At 35.8% G+C, this 21,588-nt stretch overlaps 1 protein-coding gene across 7 annotated transcripts in view; it reads right to left on the reverse strand.

Annotated features, from left to right (window-relative positions):
- LOC150096318 (protein FAM149A-like) overlaps positions 1-21,588 on the reverse strand; it is a 257,920-nt gene that overhangs the window by 170,978 nt on the left and 65,354 nt on the right. For all 7 annotated transcript variants that reach the window (XM_090409191.1, XM_090409193.1, XM_090409188.1 and 4 more), the window contains one exon: positions 5,393-5,538. In XM_090409191.1, coding sequence (XP_090265317.1) covers positions 5,393-5,538 — 146 coding nt within the window. The remainder of the gene's footprint in view (positions 1-5,392; positions 5,539-21,588) is intronic.

Genomic DNA, 21,588 nt, shown 5'->3' on the forward strand with positions numbered 1-21,588 from the left:
GTCCTGCGGTGAAAAATATGAAAAAAATAAAAATAAAGGGATACTACAATTTGCAGACCGCGTTATATCGAAACTGTGTTGTATAAGTACTGCGTTATACGAGGGTTACCTGTATTCTAGATAAACTATAATCAATAAGAATGCTTTCACTTTCCACTGTTTCTTGTTGTTTAAAATCCAAATAGTGTTACTCACTGACTTGAGCAATGGCTAAACAACATATAACCATGTATATTTTGTTCTGAGCCTTTATTTTAAATTTAACTGCCAGGCTTACTCTGAAGATCTGTCTGGAGTCAAGAGAAAAAAATAGAAGTGTCTAATTTAATAAATAGTTTTATTTGCTAATAAGCTTTAATATGATCTAATATATGACATGAGTAGCAATTATGTTATATTTTGGAAAAAGTATAACTTTTAAACAAAGTTCTTGGAAAGTATTGAGAGAGAGACATTATGGAAATGTATTAGAAGCTAAGGAACTCCTGATAAATATGTGAAAATAATAAAATAAATGTATAAGAAAAAAGGATTGGTGTAAGACATGTAATGTCTGCATTACTTTTTAATAAAGTCATTGATTGGATTATGAAAAAAAGTCAGAGTATAAAGAGAGGAATAAAATGGAATCTCACATTACAGCTGGAATTCTAGATTATGCAGGATAGTTTTAATATTATCAAAATGCAATCATACATAAGGAAGAAGCATTGTATAAGGGAGCTGAAAATTAACCAGCATGCATATCCAAGTATGGTTAACATATCCGCTCTCTAGCCAAAAGGCTGCAGGTTCAAATCCCGACGTGGACATGAATGTTTGTGATTGTCTGCAAAAATACTAGTTGTGGTAGATGGTGTTGGTGTAGATGATGCAGTTCACTGCAGCTGGTGGATTGAATGGTGGAGATGGAGGGTTGTAAAGTAGGTGACCTCTCTCAATGAGTCTCTGGACTCCTTGGAGATGTCACATAATAATAATAATTTGGAATTAAAATGAATATAAATAAAGCAAAACTTCTTAAACTGAACAAATTTCTTCTTAAACTGAAGAAATAAAGAATCATACACACAATTATTAATGTAAAGAATTGCTGTTCAGAAAAAGATTAGGAATGGCTAAAGCCACAGTCAGAGACTTGTCTAAAATTTGAAAGGCTGAATCTATCGCCACAGGAATGAAGTTGACGATTTTGGATGCCACTGTTTTCCCAACAGCAACTTATGGATGTGAGACTCAGAACCTAAAGAAGTCTGATAGGAGAAGGATAGTTTCTTTTGAGATGCAGTGTTACAGAAGGCTGATGGGGATATCATATACTGAAAGGCAGACAAATGGAAGGATTGCGATAAAGATTGTCAGAATTTTAATGCTCTTTAAAGATATTGACAGAAGAAAGCTGAAATACTTTGGACACTTTGAAAGGACGGAAAGAGAACTTCTCAAAACAGTCACAGAAAATAAAGTTCCTGGAAAAGAGAAAGGGGTAAACCCTGAATGAGATGGATGAATGGTGTGTCCAAAGTGAATGATCTTCAGAGAGCTGAAGCCACCAGAAAAACCTTCAACTGGACCACCTGGTGAGGACTGCAGTGGCACATCACCAAGGAATGGAGTGATCATTCAGCATCTGATGATGTCCAATGAATAGCTGAATGGATGGAGTTGGTCATATTGCAAGTGGAAATGACAACTATCTGGATGATTTCATTACATAATAAAACTGAAAAAATAAGAATCTTCATAGTCAAGGTTGTATTATTATATGGATCAAAGATGGGGAAACTAACAAAGAAACAGGAAGTCAAAGTAAACGGTTTGCAAGAAAATGCTGTTTGAGTAAAATATTAAAAACATTTTGGCCATAACCCATAAGAAATGACAAATTACATAAATATACAGATCAAAAGCATCACCACTGAAACAAAAAGATGCAAATGGAAATGAATTTGCCATATATTGAGACTGAACAGAGGAAAAATTCCATGGATAGCAATCACAAGGATTCTGAAAAGAAAAAGAATAAGGCAAAGGGGTAAACTAATTTAGCAAAGAAGGACAGAAAATAAAGAAATCTGGAGAAGATGGATCTTGTCCTCATGTGCCATGAAAGCATAAAGAGAATGGGTAGGTAGCAATTATGATATTTTGAAAACAAGATTATCATGTAATGCTCTGATGACCAATTGGAAAACTATGGTTTTGTCAATTAGAATAGCCTACTTATTATTACGGGCAACACCAGGGAGTCATTAGACTCATCGAGGGAGGACCCAAATCATATTCATCACAACTATTCGACATTCATACAGTATCTATCATACCTCGCCTTAAACTCATTCACTGTCACAGCATCCACCACAGACTCTGGAAGCGCATTCCACTCATTCACCACTCTAAAAGTAAAGAACCCAGCTCTAACACCTTCACTAACCACACTTTTGCCCAGTTTCCATGGATGTCCCCTAGTCCTCCCACAACCAGCCCTGTTCTCAAAAATATCTTCTGAATTAATTTTATAGAAACCCTTCAGTAATTTGAATGTCTCAATCATATCTCCCCTCTGCCTATCAACCAATTTTTGCAACCCACAAATCCTCAACCTGTTCTCATAAGGTTCATTCCACAGACCTGCTATCATCTTGGTCACTCGCCTCTGAATCCTCTCCACCTCCTCCCCATCAAGAAGAAACCTAGGTGACCAAATCTGGACACAGTAGTCGAGATGGGGTCTTATTAAGGCTCGATACAGAGGAACAATAACCTGCTTGTCAACGTATTCTTCAGCAACCAAGTGATTTGATGAGCTGATTTAGCCAATTTTGCAATGTGCCCCCTAAACTTCAACTCCTTATCCACCAACACTCCTAAATCTCATGCCTCATCAATTTCCTGGAGTACAGTTTCACCAATGTAGTAATCTGCTGCTAATCTTTTCACCCCAAAATGTATAACCTTACATTTTGCCACATTAAATTGACATCCATTCACCTTAGCCCAGACCTCCATCTATCTAAATCATCTTGCAAAATTTTGACGTCATCTGCATTCACTGTTCCCCTACCCAACTTTGCATCATCCGCAAACAAATGAACTGTTCCTCTCAGATCCTTTCCTACATCAGTAATGAACAAATTAAACAGCAGTGGTCCAAGAACAGATCCTTGTGGCACACCACTAGTCACAGGCCGTCTTGTGGACTCTACTCCTGAATAAACCACTCTCTGATATCTCTCCGTCAACCACTCTCCTATCCATCTCACTAACCTTATATCCATCCTCATATGCTGCAATTTACTGATTAGAATTCCATGTGGTATCCTGTCAAAGGCCTTAGCAAGGTCTAGTAGAATCACTGTAAACCCATTACCCTTATCCAGTTCAGCCGTCACTGTGTTATAATACGTGAGCAAGTTACTGAGGCATGACCTACCCTTCACAAAACCATGCTGTCCCCGATACAGTATCCCATTTTCTTCTATCCAATCTTGTATTTTCCTCTTGACTATTTTCTCCAAGACCTTGATAATGATTCCTGTTATGCTGATTGGCCGGTAATTTTCAATAGCAGCCTTGGAACCACCTTTATGCAGCGGAACTATTTTCCCCTCTTTCCACCCCCTTGGGACTGACCCAGACCCGAGGCTCAAATTAAACAAAATGGTCAAGGGCACTGACAATTCTTTAGCTGCTTCACGTACGACACGAGCTGGTATACCATCCAATCCCACAGATGTATTGACATTGAGGTTCTGTAATAGACAAGTTACCTCTACTTCATTCATCACAATTCCAGTATAAGCTGTTGGTTCTTCCATTCCTGCAATGTCACCACCTGAATGATATACTCTTGCAAAGTGCTCGCTCAGTAATTCCACTATATCGACTGATTCGGTTACCTCTCTACCCTCAGAATTTTTTAAGATCATTCTACCATGAACATTTTTCCTTTTACTTGCAACATATTGAAAAAACTGTTTGGGATTCTCTTTAGCCTGCATGGCCAATTTTCTTTCGTAATCTGGTTTTGCTTTTCTTACCACCCTTGTTACCATCCTGGCCTGAGCTTTATACTGTTCCTGCACCTGCTGGTCACCTTTCTCCTTAAATTCCCTCCACAATTGTTTCTTTTTTTTGCAGCTCAAGCTTAATAGTGTTATTCATCCATTTAACCCCTACTTGATTTATTATTCAGACTCTTGGTATACAGTCAACCATTGCCTCCTACAAACACTTCTTAACCACCTCCCATGCACTATCAACATCCAGCCCTTGCAGTTTTACATGCCATGGCACTGAGCCAAGCACACACCTAAACTTGTCATACTTACCAGCCCAGTAATTCCACATGTACCCTGTCTTAATTGTAAATTCCACTCCTTTGGCCACCTCCCAAGTCATGACCTTATGGTCACTCTCACCAATTAGTGGCAACATGGTGATGTTCGTTACAGCCTCATTCTCAGTTGCAATTACTAGGTCAAGCACTCTCTGCCCCCTGGTATTTTCCACTACATGCTGCAGCAGATAGTTGTCCCTTAATAACCACATAAAATCCAATCCCTTCCTCCCATGTGCCCTCTCCGCTTTCCAGTCAATGTTACCATAATTGAAATCACTCATAATAATTACCCTCCTTCCACTCATTTCTTCTATTTGCCTATGCATACTATTCCCACCATCTATTCCATCACCTGGTCTATAGCAGCACCCAAACGTATATTTTGTTCTGCTAGATTCTACCTCACACCAAACAGCCCTCAAATGTGCTCTTTTCTCTATCCTGCAGTTCAACTTCTATACTCCTTGGCTGCAACTCATCAGCTATCATCAATAACACTCCTTCCCCCTTTTTATTCACCCTGTCACTCCTGAACACGCTATACCCATCGTTCAATCCCACTAGCTTTATCATCTTCTGTCAGCCATGTTTCACTAATACCAACAACTTGTGGCCTGGAAGTGCCAACCAAGGCCAAAAACTCTTCCTTCTTGTTCCTAATACTCCTGGCATTAGTGTACATGAATTGCAGAATCCCATTTGTCCCATCCCTACTTTGATACCTTATACTAACTATCCCATTCTGATTTGCTGTCCTTCGTACTCGCTCGGGCATAATATACTCATTCATACACTCAACTGCCTCCGTAAAGTCTGCATATCTACTCCCCCCTATGGGACTAACTGGATGAATACTTAAATATCACATGCATTACAGTAAAAGAAATTAAGTGAAAGTTTCAGTGAGTATATTTTATTCAACAATAACATTAAACAATATTAATTACAATCAGCTTCAAACTTGCATCATTTCTCTGGGCTTTTTAAAAGTTATGACAATGTAGCAAACTAAAATGAGTCCTGGAAAGGATTTGAAAACACTTAACTAACCGCAAATATGGATATCTTTTACACCATTCATTTCCATCCTGACATAATTCTAAACTAATTCCAGATGGCATTACATCTTCATACAGCATTTCATCCAAACTGTTCAACATTTGTTGAACCTGGCAGGTGGTGTCTCTCTCGAACTCCTTAAATGAAAAATAAATAAATAATAATCAGATGTGAATTTATAAATAAATATATATATATATATATATATATATATATATATATATATGTGTGTGTGTGTGTGTGTGTGTGTGTGTGTGTGTGTGTGTGTGTGTGTGAGAAAGAATGATCATTGACTCGGTTAACGTACATATTTTTTTAAAAAGAATTGAATGACTAAAACTGAGATTTAAGTAAAAAGGTTTCAATATTAAAACACAACTAGTTTCGGCTTGTAACAGCCTTCATCAGGTGACATTATAAAAGAAAGAAAAAACACTAAAACACTGAAGCGTATATAAACTATGAACAACATAGAAAGTCTCTATACATAATTGACATTAAAACGTTGTGGTTGTATTTAAAGCTGTTCTTTCGTTTGTTGTATTGTTGGGAAAGCGTGTGCTAGTAGCATCTTATGAATGGCAGTATGAATGGCAGTACATGATTACAGCTGAACGATTATCTGGGAGGTTGTAGCTCAAGTTATTATTTAGATGAACGGGATTGAAGTTGATTTCCCTAGATTAAACGATTTTTCTCTCTAGTTCATCATTGCAACGGAAGATGTTAGTAGACTTTTCCCAGCAGACTGTGCGACTTCAGCTTTCATTATTAGGATTAGCCGAGAAAAGGATATGACTTGATAATGCACTGGCTCGCTGTCTCTTGCAAGTAATGTCCCTCATGTGCTCTTCCATATGCAATTCGACAGATTTGTCTGTCTGACCAAAATAAGGAATATCACAATCACAATATTTTATATACACCAGGGTATTTAAGATGATGATGACGACAAGGTTTTGGGTGGCTTATTAAGAAACGGATTTTTGGAAGTCGAGTGAACAAAGTTCTGATATTGTATTTTCTTAGAACTTTTGCTAATTTATTTGAAACTGTACTTATGTAAGGAATATTGCCTTTGAATCTATTTGTTTCTTCTGAACGATGTCTAGGAGGATTAAGAAGGAATCTTTCAATGATTCTCTTGGAATATCCATTAACTTTGAAAGAAGTTTTGAGATGGTTTATTCCTGTAAGTTCATTTGGATCATCCAGAAGAGAACGGATTCTATGTCCCAAGATGGAAATTATTCCAAGCTTATGAACTGTGTACAGCGAGCCAGTGCATTATCAAGTCATATCCTTTTCTCGGCTAATCCTAATGATGAAAGCCAAAGTCACAGTCTGCTGGGAAAAATCTAATAACATCTTCTGTTCCAATGATGAACTAGAGAGAAAAATCGTGGAATCTAGGGAAATCATCTTCAATCCTGTTCATCTAAATAATAACTTGAGCTACAACCTCCCAGATAATCGTTCAGCTGTAATCATGTACTGCCATTCACGAGATGCTACTAGCATGCACTTTCCCAACAATACAACAAATGAAAGAACAGCTTTAAATACAACCACAACGTTTTAATGTCAATTATGTATAGACTATGCTGTTCATAGTTTATTTAAGCTTCAGTGTTTTAGTGTTTTTTATTTTTTCTTTCTTTTATAATGTCACCTGGTGAAGGCTGTTACAAGCCGAAACTAGTCGTGTTTTAATATCAACACCTTTTTACTTAAATCTCGGTTTTAGTCATTCAATTCTTTTTTTTTAAAAAAAAATATATATATATATATATATATTAAATATTACATATAAGTATTACCATTAAATAAAAACATATTTAAATGCAGCACAAAGTATACCCCCAGTTAAATGAGTGTGAACATGCACAAGTCAGTTAATGTCTCAGAAGGTATCCAGAGAGTTCACCGAAAAACAGTTAACGGAAAGACAATTCATCGAAAATCATTTCATCGAACAACAATTAATCGAAAAAGCAATTCCTCGAAAGGCAATTCCCCGATCAGCAGTTAATCGAAAACACAATTCATCGAAAAACAACAATTCATCGAAAAACAACAATTCATCGAAAAATGAATTATAAGGCATGTGGGGTGAAGATGTGTGTGCAATTTTTTTTTTTTTAAATGTTTTGTGATGGATATATCTTTCAGGTCACTTATATACGGTAAACTACTATTTATCCGACTTCGTTCGGAAAGCGATTTTTTTGTGGGACATACTGGTTGCAGTGAATGATATCCACTGAGGCGGATATAGTTGAGATGTTAAATGAACATTTCATAAAGGTATTTCATCCTCATAAAAATAACATCCTACAGAACTTCAGGTCAGTGGGGAGGGAGGAGGAACACTGATGGTAAGGGAGTTGGAAGTATACATGAGGAATTTAGTAAACTCGATATCAATCAACATATAGGACTTGTTGATATATCAACATGTGTCTTTGCGATATCTCAGAAGAGGAAGTCACTAGTGATGTGGTGAAAGGACCAGTTGAAAATGACAAGCTGTACAAGGGGAGGAGGGGGGGACTGAAAAGTTCTGATAAACATCTAGAACAAAAATGATGTTAAAGCATTCTGATATAAACCACAAGGAAGACCATATCTTAAAACCCTCTAACACTTATGTTTCCCAAAATCGCAATAATTATTGTTTTTCATTTAGGATATGTAAGAAAACATGTTAGTGGTTTTGAAGAAATTCGAAGACACAGAGGTGCGGGCCGTCAGGTTTTTTGTGCTGCAAGAAAACTGAGATTCCTTAAACATTGCATGAGAATTTAGGGGACTGTGCCTTCCAATATAACCAACAATTGAAAGCTGGGCATCCTGAGACACAGATGCTCCCAGGTCAGGGAACCCTTCCACAGCGATCACACCTGAAAACTTCGATGCAGTGCATGCCATGATCCTTGATGAACAAATGCCAGCCAAAAACATCACAAAGACTCTGGAGACATCCAGGGAACGAGTTAGTGTCATTATCTACCAAAATCTGGAAATGCAGATACTCTCAGCAAAGTGTCCCCAAAGGGTTGAATGCCGACCAAAAGAGAAAACATGTGCTGTCATCTCAAGGGATTTTTGATCATTTTGAGAAATCAGGTGCAAATTTTTTAGCTCATATTCTGACCGTTGATGAAACATGGTTTCTTCACTTTGACCCAGAGAACATACAACAGTTAATGGAGTGGAGACACAAAGGTTCTCCATGGCCAAAGAAGTTTTGAACTAAAAAATCACCAGGGAAGTTTTGTGCCATTGTCTTTTAGGTTACAGATGGCGTGATCCTTACCAAGTACTTCAAAAAAGGTGAAACTGTTACAGCAGCTCTGAAGGAATTGAAGGGGGTACTGAAGGAAAAACGTTGCGAGAAACTAAGCAGAGCTGTGTTGCTTTTGCAGGACAATGCACCTGCTTATGAAATCCAACAGACAATATGCAACTTGGGATTTCAATGTCCACCTCAAACACCATATTCATTAGACCTGGTCCCAGGACCAGCCCTAGGAATTTTGTCACCCAGTGCAGTAACATATTTTGCTGCCACTTCCCATTAAAAAAAAAAAATCTCTTTTAATGACGTCTTAAAAGCCATGCTGTTAAGCTAGGCTTCAACATCTCTGATCATAAATTCTAAATAGCAGCATTAGCTAATAAAAATTCATAAGTTAATGAAAAATGATCGTAAACTATATTTTTTAAAGAAAGAGAGAGAGAGAATTAAGCCTTTAACACTTCTTCTTCTCTTCCGTCTAAGATGGGTTGAGCAGGATCTTCCAGTCTTCTCTATTCCACTTTAACACTACATTCTTTTAATTATTATGATTTTTAAAAATATATACAGTACAATGAAGTGTTATTATGTAAAAATTTAACTAACGACAGCCTGAAGTTTGGTTTTAACAGAGAAGGAATAAATGACTTTATGATTTATTTTTCGTATACTTTAGGGCAATTTTGCCGCCCCCAACCCCAAATTTGATCCCCCGTGCAAATGCAAGTTTTTCACCATTGGTAGAGCCAGCCCTGCCTGGCCCCATCTGACTATTTCCTATTCCCAAATTAAAAAAAAAAAAAAAAAAAAAATTCAGAGGAACAAAATTTACAAATATCAATTCATATCTGCAGCTGAGGAACCGTTTGTGCGAAAAGGGACTTTTTTTTAACAGAGGATTCAAAATGGCAGCATCGTTGTAACAAATGTATAACAGTTTGTGAGGAATATGCAGAATAATGTGTAAGTTACGAGGTTCTACCTCAATTCCTTCACGGTGGTTATCAGAAATATTCCGCACATCCTCGCAAGATTTAATGGCATGGGAGGCACAGATGGGAAGCAGAATATAGAATGGTAAGGAGATATCTTAGAGGACGTAGAGGAAATGCAATATTTCAGATCCTTATCCACCAACATTGGTGATGTTAGTGGATAAAGATTTGAAATGTTGAAGATATTTTGCTAAAATTGTGAGGAATGCACAGCACATTCAGGCACTGATGCCAAGAACACTGATGTATAGGGGTAAAGATGTAATGACTCCATTCTATAAAGTTTGATTCAGATCACGTATGGATTACTGTGCCAAGATTTTGTTACTTGATTTTCAAATGGATCAAGCTATGTAGTAAAAGAGTCAAATACAATTGACTAATGGTGGTTTCCAGTCTCTGGAATGTTGAGCATGAAGACAGATTGAGGGAATGCCATAGTAGAGTCTAGTGGATAAAGGACAAGTGGAAGATGTCATCGAGATATCGAAGTTATTAAGAGATAATTATCGGAATAATGAGTATCAGATTTTTCATAGAATGGGTGGAGTCAGGGGAGAACAAGAGGCTATCCCTGGATGTTGTATAAGGAGATCGTAAATGATGGTGAGTTTGAGGGTGGTTGGAATGCTAAAATAATTAAATTAAGTGTAGTGGGTGTGAAGACATGAATGCATTCAAGCCACAATATGATGAGCTGTGTGTGTAATGGAGGGTCTCCCGGTATGAGTTGTTGACTCCCGAGAGGTCTAATAATAATAATACACATATACCCGGTCGTACAACACGTTAGGTTTCAGACCACCTCCGTATAGTGAACCACTGCCTCTTTTATCAGAATGCATAAAATGCATGTAATGGCGAAATAACATTTTCAGAATACATGTAATGGCTAAATAACGTTTTAGGTAGTCGTGTGTGTAAATGACATGAATAAAGCATTTGTGTACATCAGTTACCCAAAAGAAATAATTAAAATAATTTTCGAAAACGTAAATCTTATTCTGAATTAGATGGCTAAAAGGAACACGCCAACCTGTTTACATACCAATCTGCATCATTAAAAGTTTTCTCATTTCGTCAAAAAGATTGTCATGTTTACGGATAACTGTAATATTAACTAGTGGCCTTTTTTTCCCCACTTGACTAAGAACTTCATATTTGTTTTTAACAAATCTAACAACAGTAGTGTCAAGTAAGTTTAGCCTACGGCCTCTCTATGATACACCATTCTCAGTAAATTTAATTATTTTATTCTTAGTAGGTAATGTAATGAGACTTCTTTTCACTGGAAGCAATAGCAACCATACTTGGAATTTTTTCAAAGCTGTGACAATAAAATAATTAGTATAAACAGTTTACAATTCACAGCCAACGAAACACCCAAAGCTAAAGAGATGTAACAGGCAGTGGTGCACCCAGGGAGGGGGGGGTCAAGGGGCCTGCCCCCAAAGAAAAAGGAAAGATGCTCAGTCATCGGTCGTATGCAATACACTAATGTATTGCATACAACCGATGTGTATTCTCAAATCGCCTACGCAACTCGTCCCGCACCCCCAAGATTAAATCCTGAGTGCGCTACTGGTAACAAGCAATGAATGTTGTAAATTAACAGCCACGGAAGAGTGCAGCGATTGTTTCACAGGAGCTGCTCCTGTTAAAAAAACCATCGTATGAGCTACTGCTGTATTATATGGTGGGGAGGCTGAAATGTTTTGATAATCACCTAGAACAAAAATGATATTATATTAAAGAAATTTATGACCACAAGAAAGAACATGTTAAAATCCTTTAACCGCATGTTTCAAATTGTAATAATTTGTTCTTTTTCTTTTAATCTAAGAAAACATAAAATTAAATGATTTTTCTTGTGGATGTTCATCAGAACCCCCCCCCCATCGTATAAATGGGTGCTGGTTATAATTGAAAAGCATCGTTTAAGTGGATCTTCATAAAGCGAAACGCCATAAGACTGGTATTACTGTAATGATAATAATAATTTGAAGGATTATTGGCCCCATGTCACTAATCTTGGGGGCTTATAAATGCTTCTCACATTATTGTTAAATTAAAACATAATCACTAAAGCTTTTTGGTTACATCATTTTAAAAAACATATAAATAATAAATAAAAGGTAGTAAATAATATTATCGCCATAATGTCTTTCTTACAAACAAACAAAAGAAGTTAGCTGTTAGAAGATATCCAAAGCAGGGAGAAATATTTATCAGAACAAACTATAAACAAAAATGGTAGTTGGACTTGCTGCATTACTGGCTGAGGTGGATGAAAGTCAGCTCTCCCTAGCTTTTTTCATTTTACTGCCGATCAGCCTTTGCAATGAATCTATTTAGTAACAGAAATTTGATGTATTTTATTCTACAAATCAGTGCACCGGAAGAGTTGCACTGATTGTTCTTTCACTTTACTTATAATATAGAAACAATTTTTTTCGAATTTCAGAATTTTCAAATGTTTGCTATGAAAATATCATGCCATTACCTTCCTCCCCCAATGACCTCGTTAAGCTGTTCTAGGGCCATTAGTGGATTAACTATTGCTGAGTGACCTTTGTGTCCCCCTGTCTTTACGTCTATTGTGTTGCTTAGAATTTCATTTACTGTCCTAAGATATTTGACCTTTTTGCCTCTAAAATGATTTTTTGTGTCTCTTCTCAAAAATTGAAACGAATTTCACATGTGCAAAAATAATCAACCCTGAAATGACCGCCGATCAGCCTTTGCAATGAATCTATTTAGTAATAGAAATTTGGTGTATTTTATTCTACAAATCAGTGCACCAGAAGAGTTGCACAGATTGTTCTTTCACTTTACTTATAATATAGAAACAATTTTTTTCGAATTTCAGAATTTTCAAATGTTTGCTTTGAAAATATTATGTCAAATATTTATATTTTTAAATTATATTTATTGAAATAAATATGTCCTTTTGCTTTCGTTCTTAGCCAAATACCATTATATGGATCATCACATTTCAGTTTTAGAAACGATATTTTTTTTTTTTTTTAAATTTTGTCTTTATGAACAACAAATGTTAAAATGTTAAATTGCATTACTCTGTTTCCATTGTGAGTCTTTTTGGTATCAAAAATTTATATCCAATGATATTTTAGTAGTGATTCTTCGTCTTTTATTTATTTATTTGTATTGTGCATGCACGTTACGATAATATCCGGTGCATATCCTTGTAGATATGTTTAAAATATAATATGAAAAATATCATATATGGAATGATTCAAAATTTTTGCTCATTTTAAAGATTTTCTAATGCTTCCCCCCACCCCCCATCCTCTCCTGGAACTCATTTGTATAACTACTCTAAATTTCTACAAGTTTGAAAGCTTTTCTAGACAGCATTCAAAATCAATTACTTCATGTGATGCAACAGAGCGGGTTAAACTATCAAAGGTGAAATAAAGTTCAATTCTATTATAAAAATATGGAAATGAAATTTCACATTTGATATACATATTTTGAATGATAAAATATAAGCAAATGTATCGCTTACTTTAAAAATTGGAGTATAACATCTGAATTATGCAGAAAATATATACACATAAATTTAAATCACAACTGTTAATTTCATTTTGTAACGACCAATTATACAATGAAACCAAGAAAGCGCAAGTATAAGAACAGTAGATCACTACATAAAGAAAAAATTTAGTGATATTAAAGAATTTCATGTTATTCTCTATAAAGCAAAGTCGATCAAGCATGTCCAAGGAAATCTGTGAAGTGTTATTCCATTTCGATGATTTTGAACAAAAATAATATAATCTGGAACGTCAGCAGCCGGTTTTCTTTTCTTTTTTTAAAATCATATTTCAAATAATTATTGTGAATTAATTTACAAAGAAAATATTTTGTCGAGTAAGCGATTAGAAAAAAATCATCATCATCATCATCATCAAATTCCTGCCATGTACCCTCAAGGGGTGTAAAGGATATGACAGTACTACATGAAAAAATTACATCATTACTAACTTCCTATCTACAATTTTCCTCCAAATCAGTCTGTTACTTGTCAAGACTCCAACATTATTAGATCTTATATTTCTATCGTCTAAGGCACTTTGTACCGTATCAATCCACCTATATCTTGGTCTTCCTCTGGGTCGTTTTCCTGCCAACCTGGCAGAGAACACTTGTTTTGCTAATCTTTCCTCTCCCATTCTATTTAAGTGACCATACCATCTGAGATTAGCTCTGCTAACGCATTCCTGGATGCTGACAATGTCAAGTTCTTTCCTAATATCCTCATTTTTAATATGATATTGCCACTGATGCCATCTGTTCACGCCTATAATCTTTCTCAGGACTCTCATATCTGCAGTCTCTAGTCTTTGGTCAAGTGTTTTACTTCTGACCCAGCTCTCAGATCCATAAGTTAAAATTGGTTTGAACACAGTCTTGTATACAGCTAATTTAGTGTTCCGACTAATTTCTCTCTTATTCCATATGAATTTATTCAATTGACTTCCTACCATACCAGCTTTATTGATTCTGTTGTCTATTTCCATATTTAATTTACCATCATTACTAAAAATCGTGCCTAAGTTGCTGAAATGTTTTACTTGTTCCACAGGTTCTCCATTCACAATACAGTTGACATTTTCAATGATTCTGCCTATTTTCATTGTCTTTGTCTTTTTATTGCTGACCATATCTATTACAACAGCTATTCAATTTAGTCAGAGAATCTTGCAGACTTGTAGCGGATTTATTTAGAAGTATAACATCATCCGCATAAAGCAAAGAGCTGACATTAACATCTCCAATTTTGATATCAGGTTTAATACCACATTCCTTCATAATGTGATCCATATAGATAATGCATAACAGAGGGGATAATGTACATCCTTGTCTCACACCAGATTTAACATTAAACCATCTTCCTGTACTTCCTTCAATTCTAACTGCTGACTCACAACTCAAATAAAGACTAAGTATTGCTTGATATAATGCCCCATTGACACCATATAACTGCAGCGTATTGAATAGCTTCTCTCTTGGCACCTTGTCATATGCCTTTTCCAAATCGACAAAACTTAAATACAGATCTTTGTTATATTCCCATGCTTTCTCAACTATTTGTCGTAAAGTGAAGATCTGATACTGACAGCCTCTATTTGGCCTGAATCCAGCTTGTTCTTCACCAAGCTTTTCTTCCACAATTCTTCTCAACCGTTTCTCAAGTATACTTGCATAGATCTTGCCAGGAACACTCAGTAGGGAAATACCTCTGTAATTCTCACATTCAGTTTTATTTCCCTTTTTATATATGGGTACTATGAGAGTTCTACTCCAATCATCAGAAATTCGTCCCTCTGTCCAGGCTTTCTGAACTATGCAGTGCAGCCACTCTAAGACTCTTATACCACCATACTTCAGCATTTCTGGTCGAATGTCATCTACTCCTGCTGCCTTTCCACATTTCAAGCCTTTGATGGCTTTTTCTACTTCAAGTATGGATATGTATTCCTGACTGCAAGCCTGGTCAGTGTTTTTTATCACTGTGCTGTCATCACTGCTTGTTTCATTTAGCAGTTTTTCAAAGTAATTACTCCATACTTCAAGGATATCTTTTTCTCCTGTTTTCATTTCACCTTTATCATCTCTAATTCCTTTTACAGCACTCTTTCCTCCATTCCTAAGCTTCTTCAACAACCTCCAGAATATTTTGCCACCTTCTTGATATTTATTTTCTATATTCTTGCCAAAGTCCTCCCATGACTTTTGTTTAGCTAGTTTTACACACTGTTTAGCTTTCTTACATTTGTCTCTGTATTCTGTAAGAGTAAAAGCTGACTTATTTGCCAGGAACTTTTGATATGCTTTCTTCTTTTCCTTCACTGCCTCTTTAACTTCCTGTGTCCACCAGGGAGTTCTGATTTTTTTATCCTTGCACACAACCTCACCACATGCCTCTCTGGCAGAATCAATCAATGTTTCCTTCAGAGTTTGCCACTGAATCTCCAAGGTTTGATTCCTGTTCTCAAACTCTTTCATTTTCTTTTCAATAATATTTCTGTATTTTAGTCTACAGTTCACATCTGAGAGCTGCTCAACTTTTATTCGCTTTAAAACTTTCTTGCATGTTATTCTTTTCAATATGAAATTCAATTTTATCCTGCTCAAGACTAAATAGTGATCACTTCCAATTTCAAATCCTCTGTAGACTCTGGTGTCCTGCACTAGGGAGAAAATATCACTATCGACAATAACATAGTCAATGAGACTTTTCTTATTCCTAGCCTCTTCTCTCCATGTGAATTTGTGCACATTTTTATGTTGGAACATGGTGTTAGTAATAACTAGTCCATGTCCTGAGCAGAAATCCAACAGATATTTGTCTTTATTATTAGCTTTGCTCTTTTCTCCAAATTTTCCCAAAATATTTTTGTATGTCTTACAATCATTTCCTACTCTGCTATTTAGATCCCCAACAAGGACCAACTTTTCCTTTTTCATTGTGTCAGTTGCTTTTTCTAAAGCCTCAAAAAATTCCTCCACTTCTACCTTAGTAGAACCTTCTGTGGGACCATAGGCACAAATAAGTCTCATTGTCCAGTTCCCCATTCTCATATTTGCCCACATTACTCTACTTGAGACTGACTGCCATTCAAGAAGATTAGCCTCGTATTTTGTGTTGAATACTATGGCTACTCCTTCTTTTCCTTGATTGTCATTGCCTGAATATAACATTTTGTATTTATTGCTCAGAAAGATCTCACCAGTTTTGGTCTTTTTTGTTTCAGTCACCCCTATTATGTCGATCTGGTACTTATCTAATTCCTCAGCTAGCTCCATTTCTTTGCCATTCAGGCTTCTTACGTTGATAGTACCGATCTTTAACTCTGGTGATGTTGAGTTGGGGTTTGTTTTCAGATTTGTTCCAGTAGCTGACTTTTCGCTGTTCGCCCTGGTTCCCTGGCGAAAACAACGGTGGCCTTGTTTAACTGGGCGACGCCCTAGCCGTCATGAAATTCTGTCATGTTGTACCATCGTTTTTTATTTTGGTTTAACCAATAAGAATACAATTTGGTCGGCTAAATCCTAAATTGCCAGCCCATCCTCGTTCGTTCAGTATCCAAGTAGATACCCAACAGGGTGCACCACGAGAAGGTGAGGATTGGACATTAGGTCAGAAGCCCTGGTCGGTTCTCCGCATTCCTTTAAAGGCTATGTGGAGGTCTCCTCTCAGTTATACAGCTTTGACCCTTAAGCACCCCTTAGAAAAAAATTAGCGCAAAAAAAATTTTTAATGAAATTGGTTCTCCAAGGTAAGGCAATATTTAAGTGAAGAAATTATGCAAGGATCTTTATTTTGTCCAGACATTAAAATTGTATTGTAATAAAAAGAGAAAACAAAAATATAAATAATTTCGATATTTTTAGTCTATCCAATATAACTAAGATCAAGTTACCCAGCATAGAACAAGAAAGTGAGTTTCTTGTTATAGGCAACCGAGAGGTAGCAATGAATGCGAGATAATCCAATTAACTGTTCTCTTCAGCGTGAGGGTTTATCACACCTTCTAGTGGACATGAGTCAAATTGCACTGTTTATCACTGTTCTTTCAACAGGTGGGCTGAATCATATCCAGATTTAGCTGGACGTCTATAGACATCCTGGCCGTTGGGGAGATTAAGTCTGCTTCTAATGGAAAGACGTTTTCTTAAACTGTACATAACTTACATCCTTTCAATCAAATGGAAAATTCTAAATCCCCTCACATTCAAAAAATATAAAATAATAATTGTTGTACTGTTTCAGAAAAGAAAAGAAAAAATTTAAAAAAATGCATTTCAAATTTTAAAAGGCAATGCAATTCAAACAAAGTTCTAATTCAACAATAACTAAAGTCAAGCTACTGTAAACGAAAGTTGCTTAGCAAATAAATCAATGTTCATCCTTCGTAACAAAATTATTTCGTTAACTTGTGTTATATCACACATACTACCATGAGAAACTTTGACTGTTATAACAGAAACGTTTTCCCATTAAGGCTAAGAGATATATCATTATGCAAAGGTAGGAATGCAATGGTTGGGCTGGTGTCAGAAGGGTGCCACTAACACGAATGGGACACTTAAAGAAGGCGCATAGCTACAAATTTTTCAAAGGCTCCAATGATCATGACATTCTACTGATGCACTTCCTTTCTGAAATATCTTAATTTTATAATCCCTGTATGTTGCAATAGATGAATAAAATAACTCTTCAAAAATTGCTGATTTTTAGGATATTAAAAACTTCATGGCATTAACTGTTTTAAAAGCATGCCGATGGATGCATTACATTAATAATGAGAAACAAGCAAGTTATTCACAGTAATCACTACTTCTGAAACCAATGATACTTTATTAAAACGACTGCGTTTCATAGTTGAACTTAGCACACTGTTAACCCCTACCCCCCAACCCCAATTCTCTCCACCCATTAATAACATTACACAGCACAGCTTAGATTAGCACTCAGTCGGAATGAATCATTCCAGTAGTTGCTATTAGATTATCTGAGTGTGTGGAACACACGGAGTAGACTTTTATCTCTATACACAGATTCGTAAACTATTCCTAATATATATAGTTAGACAATTGCAATGTACCACTTGGTAACACAGCAGGTCACTGGCGCCCTTGGCAACTTCCCCAATGCCGAAGTGTTATTACGCCGCTGGGTAACAAAGCTCATCAACTCCTAAATCTGTCAGGGATCATCTATGCAAAGATTTAAAAGATTTAAACGTATTTACTGCAAAATATTTCATTAAAAAAAAAAAGTGAATGTATTGGGAAAAATCTGAATCTTAATATTTTGTGTTAAACAATAAAGAAATTCTCATAATTTTTTTTTTTCACATTTACATATATTCACACAGTAGCACACTCAGGATTTAATCTTGGGGGGGGGGGGAGTTGGGCTGTGTAGATGATTGAGAATACACAGTACGAATCGCATACGACCTATGACTAAGCATCTGCAATGAATGCTAATTCATAATTAGTATAGAAATAGAAGACACGACTAAACATAAAGTTGAAAAAAAAAGGAATTTTAATTAGTAAATGATTTTTGGAAATTTTTCTAGTGTTTTTTCCCTTTTTCTTTAGGGAAAGGACCCCTCCGGGTGCGCCACTGATGAAGAGAATACATCCATTTTTTTTTAGAGGAACACAAACACTGGAAAGGCTGCGCAGCCTAAGCTTAATCGCTGTTGAAAAACACATTGAATGTTGGCACTGAAGTAAAAAACTTCATTTTATGATGATGCGCTAACACAATTCCTAAGAAAAAACAGCAGATTGGAACTTATGTATAGATAAGTGAAACGAATTCTTTCAGCCTTTCTTGGCGGAAATTTTTATTTTTCAATCCGGAAAAATAATAACTTCCCTAAGTGATTATTTTCCCGATTTCTGTGCATATTATATGGCTGTATTTAAAAATCGTATTAAAAATTCCAGTTTTCTTTGTCTCACTCTGGAATTTGCCAATGATAATCTGATCTCATCACGAAGTGTAAATCCTCTGTGTATGCTTTCCGTATTTAAAATTATATTAACATGTCACGTTCGCACCTGGATCTCTGCCGTTTCTTTTTTCCATGGCGGGTACTAAATTTTAGCGGATGGATGCGGCTTCTGCGTCGAGCGGTCGGATTTTAAAACTTTTTCGGTATATTAGTAGGAACTATTTTCGGGAGAATTTTATATCTAAAATTAGCATTTAAGTATCTGGACGACATGGATTATCTGAAGTTCCAACTGATATCAAGTTACACGTTTGCCTTCATAAATTGAGCACTTTCTGTATCCAATGATTATTATAACCAGCTGTTACACAATTTTCAGCTGCAACTGAAAATTAAAAGCGTATGTTAGGGCGAATACCTTTACTTAGCCATGTTTATTGTTACAATAAACATGGCTGATGCGCTATGCACTCTTAAAACTTTCATACATCGATACATTGTTAAAAATTCAATCATCCTGTCAAAATGGCGGGAATTTTGTAGCGCGGTTTGCATAAGCCACACGACCCAACCTTAGTGGGAACTCGACGCCACTGATTAATTCTGTTAGTGTTTATCTACATAAAAGTAAGCAATGTTTGAGCGTCATTTATTGATTCATGAAATAATCTTAATCCCCTTTTTTAAAGAATCTCTTGATTTTTATTTCTGAGCTCAGAAATATTCTTGATGTTGGGAATGTGAAATGGCACTACACAATACTCTTTTGTATCTGAAATAGTAGATAATCTTTCCTGAGGTTACGGTGCTGACCCAGCAAGGCTAATCCAATCTTTATTTCAATCTAAGAAGATAAGTATGCTATAAAGGTATATTTTTATATGCTGGACGCCGAGGAAGATTAAATTAGGTTGTTAACTTCATTAATATTAAAAATGCAGATTTTCTTTAATATTTCGTTGTGTAGATGTAATTTGTCAAGGATATTTTGATGCTCATCATTCCCAGCAAATTCTGTATCGAATTCTTATATATTAGATATTCTGTAAAAATTATGAGATGCTGTGCATTTAATGTGATGCGTTGTATGCAATGTGTACCTTAGTTTGTTTGCAACTTCAAGGCACCTTGAAGCTCTTTCAACTTTCTCTTTCAACTCTTAGAGAAAAACACTGGTTATTCCATTTATTAAAAAAAGAGAAGTAATGATGACTGCTATAATTACGGTAGAATTATTCTGCTATATGCAGGAATAGTAAAAGTGAAGTTAACCAGTATTGTAGAGATCCAACTACCAGAATAACAAAATGGATTCTGGAAGACCGATCGTGCACAGACTCAATTGCGCTCTAAAAACTTTAATTGAAAAGCTATGAGAAAATTTCTAAACGAAACACAGACGTGCCCTTCATTAATTATGAAAAACCCTTTGAGAAAATTAACAGAGAAACCTGTTTAAGATGTTGCCAATCTAAAAGATTAAAAAAGCCCTCACAGCTTATTCAGGAACTATACACAGGAAATAGAATAGCAATCAAATTAGAACAAATATCAGAATAAAAAGACATATCAAGAGGAGTATGACAAGAATGTATCCTATCAACTCTTCTTTTTAATATATATAGATAGAAAGTTTTTTTTTTTTCCATGGGTTTATTATACCTTAAAGACAAAAAGAAATTTTATCTTTGGTTTATATATTCAGAAGACATCATGAATTTGTTCAGGAGATCCTTAGCGTTGTTTCACTCAATGACCGGCTCACCGTGTCACCAAGAACTACTCAGCGTTGGCTATACTCAGTTTCCCTGTTTAAGCAGGCCCACTCCACCGGAGAGGGCCATAATCTCAGCTGTGCCCCCATTCAGAGAAAGATGTAGAAATTTTTTTATCATGGGTTTATTAAACGTTAAAGGTTACAAGAAATTTTATACTTGGTTTTAATCCTTTTCCCAAGTAAGCAACACAAAGTTTTGCCCGTAAAATAAATTCACGTCTGAGCTACTCGAATATAGACGCTAATGACTTCAAAGAATCAAATCGTATTTAGCTACATCAGAAGATCTACAGAGTTTTCAGTATGATCATTAAATGAAATTTCAGAGCAGTATAATATGGGAATATTAAAGTAAAGGCGAAAACCCAATAATAAGAACTAAAATAGTGATAGGTAAGAAAATATTACGGCAATTGAGTACTTGCAGATACCTGGGAGGCGAATGAAGAAAAATATAGATATTTCGTAAAAGTAAACGGCATATTGATTAATATATTTTATAAGCCATCCTGAGATAAAAATACACCAGAATCAGACTATATCCTGTTCTCTCTAAGCTACGTTTATTGTATTGAAGTGAAACATAGACCACATAAAAGAAGAATGAAAAA

The sequence above is a fragment of the Typopeltis vanoorti genome, chromosome 19 (genome assembly GCF_054136105.1).
Source record: "Typopeltis vanoorti isolate ZY-2024b chromosome 19, IOZ_Tvanoo_1.0, whole genome shotgun sequence".
Taxonomy (NCBI): domain Eukaryota; kingdom Metazoa; phylum Arthropoda; class Arachnida; order Uropygi; family Thelyphonidae; genus Typopeltis; species Typopeltis vanoorti.